We start from the raw sequence: 10379 nt of genomic DNA on the forward strand, positions 1-10379 counted from the left end.
CAACCCACATGTTACCAGTGGAGTCATGATGGTTTTGGTTAATATCTGATCCCAGTTAGGGATAAAATGGATCAATCAAACATATATCTCATTACCCCATATCCCAATGGTTATGAAATTTGAGGTGTAATTTCTCTCTTTCTAACAAAATTAGATGAAAATATCAAAAGCATAGGGACATTTTTAAAAGATTTAATATATATATTATGATAGATTTTCTGTCAGTTCTTAAACATTCCCATTTTCATTGCTTTATTTCAGGGGAAAAAAACCATCATGTCACTTTTCAGATCTTATGTTTTTTGAAGTGTAAAGGTCAATAGAGTTAGGCATATGAAGCACAGGGCATCACCCTCAACCACCTCCAACGGATCCTCGTTTCTTCCACGACACCTGACATGGGGATCAGCCCTTCCATGCTCAGAGTCTCAGGAATGGACATTAGTCCTGCTCCGCAGAGGACATCATCTGCACCTTTCCCGGAGCTTCCTGGTTTTACTGATTTAATTGAATAGACTTGAGTTACAGATAATATGTTAATGTTTATCAGTTCTTATGTTCTTCCTTCCCTCATATAGAAAGCAATTAAACAGAAGACCAGGATCCCTGGGTGGCGCAGCGGTTTGGCGCCTGCCTTTGGCCCAGGGCGCGATCCTGGAGACCCGGGATCGAATCCCACATCGGGCTCCCGGTGCATGGAGCCTGCTTCTCCCTCTGCCTGTGTCTCTGCCTCTCCCTCTCTCTGTAACTATCATAAATAAATAAAAAAAATTAAAAAAAAATAAAATAAAAAAAAATAAACAGAAGACCAATAATTTAATTTTAAAATAAACAAAATGAGCAGTCAAAATCAGTATATGAAAGTAGACCTCTACTCTCAAATCAAATAAAATATTGTATAAAACCTTAAAATAGAAAGATTAATTACGTTTCATAGTATAACTCATTATATACTATTCAGATCAAAAAATTGCCCCTTGGTAGTATATTGACTCTTCAGTTTCAGAGAACTAGTATTTAATAAATCCCTGAATAATATAGTATTTGGTTATTAGAAACATCTTCTTGAGTTACACTATGAATTTAAGGGACTTAACACTTTAAGTTGTAATTAATTTTACAGATTTTATTTAAATTACTGTTTTTCACATGTATTGTAAGATCAGTGTCTGGTGTACAATGGAATGAGTCAACTCTTCCATCAAATGTCTAATGACCATCACAACAGGTCCTGATTCCCTTCAACAGGGAGATTTATCTCTGGATTCACACTGAAGCTTTCACAATGTGTCACTCACACAATAATACATGGCTCTCAGGCTGTTCATATGCAGATAGTGTGTTCTTGGCGTTGTGCCTGGAGATGGTAAAATGCCCCTTCATTGCGTCTGCATAGCTTTTGCTGCTTCCACCAGTATTAACCCATGTGACCCGCTGCAGCCCCTTCCCTGGAGCCTGGCTGACACAGCTCATTCAGTAGCTCCTGAAGGTGAATCCAGAGGTCACATAGGAGAGTCTAATCGATCCCCCAGGCTTCACCAGGTCTCCCCCAGACTCCACCAGCTTCACCTCACCCTGGACACCTGCAGACACAAGACATTCTCGTCAGGAAACTGTCCCACATCATGTTTCTCTCACTCACCTCCACTCACATAGTCAGGGTCTCCATTCTCCCCGAATTACCTTCTTTTTTTTTTTTTAATTTTTATTTATTTATGATAGTCACAGAGAGAGAGAGAGAGAGAGGCGCAGAGACACAGGCAGAGGGAGAAGCAGGCTCCATGCACCGGGAGCCCGACGTGGGATTCGATCCCAGGTCTCCAGGATCGCGCCCTGGGCCAAAGGCAGGCGCCAAACCACTGCGCCACCCAGGGATCCCCCGAATTACCTTCTAAAATAGCAACAAGGAAAACCCACCTGAGCACAGCCTGCATGGTGAGTTTTCTGTGTTCTGTCCCGATCCCTGAAAGGGTTCACCTAAGGTTCCTGGGGCTGGGGCTTCTCTCCCAGCTAAGGGTTCAGGCTGGGCTGGTTTAATACTAGAGCTGGGGCGCTATTTGCATGTCCTCTGAGTACATATCAAATTTAGCACTTAGCATCCTTATGATGTTAGTTGCTCAGAACACATGTGTAGATCATGGCAGAGTTTTCCAGACAGGATATGTGTCAGTAAATTGTGCTTTCTCCAACCTCATTTGCTGCCTGATTACTTATCATCAATTATCTTCCATTATTCCACATACACACTCAAGATAGGTTATGAACATAACAATTTACCACCATTTACAGGTCTTAGAACTATTCACTGCAGAAGAGAGCTTGTGTGAGTGTCTGAGACCACACAGCAGTTTGAAGTGAGCTCCAGTGTCTTGGCTGTGCTCCCCACCATGGGACCTGGATCCTCGTGAGCCACTTCCAGGAAGGAACTGGACATGATATTTGTAGGTTTCTGGAATTTCCAGAAGTGCCAATTGAGTGATGTGTGGATACCAGGTCTCTTGGTCACACAAAAAGGGAGACAAGTAGAAACTTTGACAGAGACTGACAGAGCTGATGGAGATGCTGTGGATTCAACCACCACAGGGGCATTTACACCTCCTCTCTCTGTACATATGAATGGGAATTCTAAATAAAGATACAAGAGTGGAATGATTATTAAAATAATTAATTCCATAAAATGTTAAAATGTGACCAAAAAAGGATGTGTTGTAGAGCCGTGTCCTCATCTATGTCATGGGAATCATTGTACTTGTACACTCACATATATTGCCATGAAAATAACAGTTATATTGATCCTGGAGCTTGTCCTTGGCAACTTGGTTACAGGCTCTATGATTGTGTATTCAGAAATCTAGGACTCTTCCATGTTTCCCTAGACTTAACAAACTGTTTACCATGTCCCTACATGATGATGTTTGAAAAGAAAGACGCTTTATTATCTTCTTTATTCATCTGACAATGTACACTTGTGCTGTCTTTTGAAAATAATGAATCTATAAACATAGGTGTTTGAGGTTCCTTGTAAACCAGATTTTCTGTATTTTTTGTGTGAATTTTTAGGTCTTTTTTTGATGGTTCATGCTAAGGCTCTGTTTTTAACTTTCTGAGTAACCTCAATACTGTTTCCTGGAGTGGCTGCACCCTTCTCCACCCACATATCCTGACCGGAGAATTCTGCAAGGCCTCTGTTCTAGTGGAGGTGGTACCAGGCATCATTTATCAAGCAGAGAAGACCACACCCAGTTAAAACTCATCACATCCTGGCAAAGGACCACACACTGCCCACTGCAGACAGGGAGAGCCTCTGCAGGTATGACCTGATGGAAAGAGATGCCAAAACAGAAGAGCCCAGTGCATGCAGCACACACTAGGGACACTCTCTGAGATGCCAGACCATACACAATATATAACCGCTTCCTCAAAAAACTGTTCCTTTTGGAGGAGGAACATAACTGGCTTTTCTAACACAGAGAACGAGGTACATGGTTAGAGAAACTGCCATGGTAGAGGAATTCAATTTCATATTGCACTTCTGATCGCCATCAGTATTTGGTTTCCTCAGGCCGATCCACATAACCCTGCAATTTGAGCAGAGGGCTCCTTATATATGTCCATTTTCAGGACTTTCCATCACTGAATGGATCGTGTGCATCAGGAAGACTGCCAGCAGTCCACACCCTCCAACTGGCAGCAACATCCACTGAATAGTGATAGAGGGTGGTGCTAATAATAGTTCTGCTATTCGAATCTATTGGAGCTCATCTTTTGTCCCCCTTGAAGCTCTTGTGTCACTGGAGAGAAGAATGAGATCATGTGCATGGTCCTCAGGTGGCAACTGTCACTTTCTGCAAATCATATAATGATTGTATCATACTCAATGGACTTTCTACATTAAAAGACCTCTTGAGTACATACAAGTGCTGGATCAGGGGAAAGAGGGATATAAGATTATGATATTGTGTGATAAATGGCAGTGATTTTTAGAGTTTCCAGGTAACACAGAAGGTAGTTATCCCAAAATATTTGTTTTTTTGTTTTTAACTTTAAAAACAGGCATTTATTTTTTGCATCAAATACAGGTGTTCCAAATATCCAAAGGATGGAGTAAGGTGGGATGGCCTACAGACTAAGGCTAAAATGATTGACCCTAAAATGATTTAATTCATGTCCATTAAAAGAAACTTTATCACCACAAATGCTAAATAAAAATAACACCATCTTAGAGATGTTAAAAGTATTTTTCGTTTTACATTTTTAAATGAAAATTATCTAAAGAGATGAGAATCTTTATTTTTTTAATAATAAATTTATTTTTTATTGGTTTTCAATTTGCCAACATATAGAATAACACCCAGTGCTCATCACGTCAAGTGTCCCCCTCGGTGCCCGTCACCCATTCAACCCCACCACCCAGCCTCCTCCCCTTCCACTACCCCTAGTTCAATTCCTGTTGGGGCCAGGTGGGAAGGGAAACTCCTCAAGATGGTGGATACGCCAAAATGGCTGAGGTTCCTGTCACCACCTCCACTTGGGACGACAGCTTGAGCAGACCCTTACACCTCTCTTTGGACTTCCCCAACCGAACCCAATGCCCTTCAAACCCCAGAGGAGGAAGTCACCTTTCACTGGTCAGATTGCAATCCTTCCTTTGCATAGTGAGGGTCACTCTGACGGGTTGGATTGCAATCCTTCCTTTGCATATGAGCCAACCAATAGGAAACCATTCTGCCTTACAACGTTATGTAAACCCCCTACCACCTTGTCTTGGTGCGACTTCCTCGACTCACTCTCTTTCCCCTGTGAGTCGTGGAACCTCGCCCGAGGGTGCCTGCAATAAAATCTGTTCTTGGACCCTCGTTTGCCTTGGCGGTCTCATTTCCATCTAGTTACTAAAAAACTTAACAATTCCTAGAGTTAGGAGTCTTTATGTTCTGTCTCCCTTTCTGTTATTTCCTACCCATTTCTTCTCCCTTCCCTTCTTCTTTAAAGATGACTGGCATAAATGGACGATTAGTGTAAAATGCAGTATAAAACAAGGAGAAATAATCTGTTGTTGTCTACATGATATGTGCAGGGCTGGTGGAGTATTTTAACCATTTTTTCTTTATTTAAATTCAACTTGCCAGCATACAGTATACCATAGTATACCACCCTGTATTTGTCACATCATATGTGGTAATTGGGTGATGGGCCTTAAGGAGGACATCTGATGTGGTGAGAAATTACTGTTACGCTGTATGTTGGCTAAATGAATTTACATATCACATCATCTTTCAAACAAGAAAATACTGAGGATTTTGTAAAACACCCATTTTGGGGGTCGCTAAGAAAACTGAGTTCTGGGGCACCTGAGTGGCTCCATATTTGAGCTTCAGCCTTCAACCCAGGTCAGGATTATGGAGTCCTTGGGGTGAGTCCTACCTCAGGCTTCCCAGAAAAAGCCTGCTTCTCCTTCAGACTATGTCTCAGCCTCTCTCCGTGTCTCTCGTGAATAAATAAATAAAGTATTTAAAAGAGATAAAGCAGAGTTCAGGGAGGAATCTATCCCCCAAACTACAAAGAGGCATGTGTATACACTGACATACCTGTGCTCTACATGATTTGTGGAGAAGCTTTGGATTTCCCTCGAAATGAGAGGGTTTCCAGGTGAGATGACCATTGGATCCCTGGACTTATAAAGTACATTTCTCTCTGCAACCATAAGGAGCATCCCACAACTCATTGAATCCATGAATACAAGAATAGCCATGGAAGGCAGAAGTCATCTCATTTATTTATGTCTCAATGTCTGTGCTTGTCATCTCATGTTATCATCTCCTACTCTTATGCTGAGCAACACACATGACCTTCCCTGGTTCTCATTACAACAGATCAGAATGATTTACACCAACAACGACTCTGTGGTTCTGGGATGCAGCAGACAGATCATGGGTCTTGTCAAGCTCTGTTACCCTAGGATCTAATTATATATATATTATCAAAATGGGATTAGAGATCATACTTAAAAAGAGTTCTACTTTCTATACAACCTTGATGATATTTAGTATTGTCATAGTTTAATTTATTCAATTCAGTAATTTAGTCCATAGGTGGAGATGTAGTGGTGTATTGTGAGGATCATTATATTTACATTTATCATTTACCTCTTCCCAGGGAATAGAACATTAATCTGTTACATGTTTCTTAAAGAACTGCTGAGAATAGTGTCACCATCAGGGACGTGGAGGATGTAGGGTTGGTGATGCTCCCCACATGCCTATTCACTATTCCTATTTGGGAGTGCATAAAATCTGAGGTGCTCTAGAAGTCCTCTATGGGCATTTAAGATTGATGGTCTACAAATTTTGGGGGAAAACCCCTGCCAAACTCTGCTGATCATGGTTCATTTATAGAGAAGGCTTTAATGCAGTTTCTGGATCTTAGAATCCAGAGCTGGAAGCCTGTGTCCCTAGGTCAGCATGGAAACTGAGCTTTCCATCTTGAAGTAAGTGGTATTTGAGCACCTAAGCCCAAGATTGGGGCACGCACAGTGCCTCTCCATCACCAAATGGAAGAAGTGTTGGGTTCTGGTGCAATCCTGAGGACACAGCATGTCCCATTAAGGAGCTTTCTAATCCTGATGGAGCCCAGTCCTGCTCCACTGCATTCAGTCTCACACCCTGCACATATGAACTCATGGAGAGAGTAAGAAGTTATTTGAAAGGGGAAAGAAAAGTGGAGCCTCCTCCACAGATGGTTCTGCAGATATTCAGGCACCACTTAAGAGTGGAACTCAGTAGACTAAAATTGTCTTCACATCCCTGATGCAGCTGGCTTTTGAGACGAGTGGAATTTCCTTTCAAGATGGGATTAGAGCGCTAAGTAGGTACGAATAGCTTGTAAGGAGGAGACCAAGCAGAGACCCTTCAGGATGAAGGTGTTGGTCGCCCTATCAGGTAATGAGCTGTGACAAGGTGAAGGGTTGCTGAAATCAAAGAGTGTATGTAGATGGTAGATGAAGAAGGAAGGTCAATTAACAATGTGTATTCTTGTTTGTTTACTAAAATGAGGATTGTAGGTGTCATGCATATTGCCTCCTTGTATTATTTCAGATCTTCTTTGCTAACATACACAAGGGGAGAGGAGTTACGATGTCAAACCTGCAGGGAATCCTGGGCTTGTGTCATCCCTGAACACAGCTGGATATTTATCAAATAATTCTGAGCTATCAATTGGAGGATGAGAGAACAAAAAATGCTAGTCTTAAAAAAAATGCTAGTCTGCAAGTAGAAAATCGACACGTTTTGGAATGTAGGCGATGTGGAGTGTTGTGTTGGGGAGATTTAGCTGTGGGGCTGGGACAGGGAAGGAAACTACTTCCTGAAGCTACTACAATTAGGATAAGCAGAAAAGAGGAAAATTGTTTAGACTTCATTTCGTTATATGAGTTCATCATAGAAATCCACCCACTTGAGTATATGGCTGGTTAAAGGTGCTTAGATTACATAGCAGGCTGGAATCTAAAAGAATGTTTTTATGGATACAACTGGGTTTGAGCAAACATTGAAGACACTCAAGAATCACTTATTTTAGAGATAAAAGAAAAAAGCCATTGTAGGCCCAACATTAAAACTGAAATTACAGAAATGCTGTCCCAAATGCATGAAAAAAGAGGACGGATGAAACAACAGCATATTGGGGAAACAGAAGATAATATTGTAGATAATCATGAAAGAACACTATAAGGAAACAAAGTAATTGTCCCCAAAGGTAGACAGGGAACTCAGTTTCTTAGGAAACAATAACATTCCTTTGATAAGAGGCCCATAAAATGAAGACCGAGAAATGGTGGCAGGTTTATTCAATGAAAGAATTCCTGACAAGCCCCCTAATTGGAAGGACAGAGACCTCAACATCCAGTAAGCACAGATACTCTCATGAAATTCAACAAATTCGACCTTCTCCAAGGCATTTCATTTTCAAACTCACAAAATATGCAGGCAAAGAAGGAATTATGAAAGCAGGAAGGGAACTGCTGTCCTGACCTCACAGATATCAAACGGCATCTAGTCGGTGATGCTCAGAATCAGGTCCCAGAGGGTCAGCACATCCCGATCTTCTGGAAAGGTTGATAAATCATCATCCTTACACTCAAGTTCCACAATATCCCAGGCCCCTGCTCCCTGTGTAAAGTTTCTCCCCCCATGTCTACTGGGACTTGATCACAGAGTCCTAGGAGTGTCCACAGGTTCATCCACCCTCCAGGAGGGATCATGTGAGAAATCCACCATTGACCCCAGGGATGGAACCTCAGGCTGGCACTTACCACAACAAATGCAGCAGAAAAGACCAGATCATCAGGGCTTGAAATCTCGTGTCAACATATCTTAGCCTGTGCCCCCTGCTGGAACATTGTACTTGGTCTGCATGGATTAAACAACAGACACTCATTCCTACAGTTCTGGAGTCTGGGAAGCCTGAGGTCCAGGTGCAGGTAGATGTGGTGTCTAGAGAGCGCCCACGTCCTACCCCATCCTTTCCTCGAAAACTCACATTGGGCCATGGGGCAGTGAGCTTTCCCAGTCCAAATGTATAAGGACCCTGGTCCCATCCTGAGGCTGCACCCTCCTGACCTAAGTGCTCCCCTAAGGCCACACCAACTCCTCCCATCACAAGGGCGTTTGGTTTCAACATGGGGAAGGTAGAGGTCACACACAGTGGGCTGATATCAGCACCTGAAGTATCAATGATTTATATCCTGGAAGTGGAAGACTCCTCCAATCCAGCTCCTCACCCAGAGGATCTTCATAGATCCAGGGGAAGTTTCTGGTCCCTGCACAATGACACACATGACCTTCAGAATCAGCTGATAACTTGGAGGGGGATAGATTCCACTTTATCTTCTGGGTGAGTCGTCGGTCCACTCTTATAATCATATCATAATTTTTGCCTCTTCTCTCTGATTATATTTCTCATTTATCACTACATCAGGTATTATTTCTTTTTTGTGCATGGATTGTAGGTCCCTCTTTTAAAAATGATTTTATTCTTTTATTCATGAAAGACACAGAGAGAGAAGAGGTAGAGACACAGGCAGAGGGAGAAGCAGGCACGATGCAGGGAGCTTGATGTGGTAATCGAACTTGGGACTCCAGGATCATGGCCTAGGTTGAAGGCAAACGCTAAAGAACTGAGCCACTCAGGGATCCCCAGATCCCTCTAGTCCTTGACATACATGGAGGTATTTGTATATTTCTCATACTTGGGGAAATAGTAAATAAGTGTAAGCAACTCTGTCTTCTGTGCATATGAAGCAGCTGTTTTCCTAAAGAATCTAAGATTTCAAATCAGAAGCTGAATAGTTAAGAACAAATTCCTGGTCCAGAGAAGCTCCCTGGGGGAAACAGCTCCTTGGATAGGCAGCCCAGACCCTGACAGGAAACCTGCCCAGAACCTCCCTCTGCAACTGCTCCTGGGCCTTCAAGACAGAAGTGGCTCCTAAGTGCACCATCTGGTGGTCCCGATCCCCTTCTACAGGGAGGTTTGTGTCTGGGCTCACACTTAGGTCCCCTCACTCAGTCCCTTGCACAGTAATACACGGCCGTGTCCTTGGCTCTCAGGCTGTTCATCTGCAGATAGAGCGTGTTCTTGGCATTGTCTCTGGAAATGGTGAATCGGCCCTTCACAGCGTCTGGGTAGTATGTGCTACTTCCATCATTGCTAATGTATCCGACCCACTGCAGCCCGTTCCCAGGAGCCTGGCGGACCCAGCTCATGGCATAGCTACTGAAGGTGAATCCAGAGGCCACACAGGAGAGTCTCAGGGAACCCCCAGGCTTCACCGGGTCTTCCCCAGACTCCACCAGCTGCTCCTCACCCTGGACACCTGCAGACACAAAACATCCTGGTCAAACAACTGTCCCACATCCCCTGTTTCTCTCACTCACTTCCACTCACAGACTCAAGGTCTCTGGTTCTCTTTGAATTACCTTTTAAAAATAGCGACAAGGAAAACCCAGCATAGCATAGACTCCATGATGGTTTGACTGTGTTGTGTCCTGATTCCTGAATCGGATCACCTTGGGATCCTGGTGCTGGGGCTCCTCTTCCAGCTGCAGGGTCGAGACTGGGCTAGTTTAATCAGTGGAGTGAGGGCCCTATTTGCATGTCCTCTGACTATATAACCAGCTCCAGACTTACATTCGTGTATTTAAAAGCCAGCACAAGTGTTGCGCCACAATCCTATAGCAATTTGTGTAGATGGCCCTCTGACTACATGAAGTTCTAAGCACAGTTATTTTCGAATTTCTGGGTGCATTTCAAAAAACACATCAGTATAGGTCATTTTCTTGAGATATTTCATCTTGTTAGTAAATTTTAATCCTAAATATTTATTTTAG

The 10379-nt window shown here is 42.9% G+C and overlaps 1 gene segment (V, D, J or C); it reads right to left on the bottom strand.

The window, feature by feature from the left end:
- Positions 1-9554: 9554 nt before the first annotated feature.
- LOC119876523 lies at positions 9555-10015 on the bottom strand. The segment is given in 2 exon segments: positions 9555-9870; positions 9975-10015. Coding segments are annotated over 2 exon segments (357 nt in total).
- Between the last annotated feature and the right edge of the window lie 364 nt (positions 10016-10379).

Source organism: Canis lupus, chromosome 8 (assembly GCF_011100685.1).
Source record: "Canis lupus familiaris isolate Mischka breed German Shepherd chromosome 8, alternate assembly UU_Cfam_GSD_1.0, whole genome shotgun sequence".
Classification (NCBI taxonomy): Eukaryota; Metazoa; Chordata; class Mammalia; order Carnivora; family Canidae; genus Canis; species Canis lupus.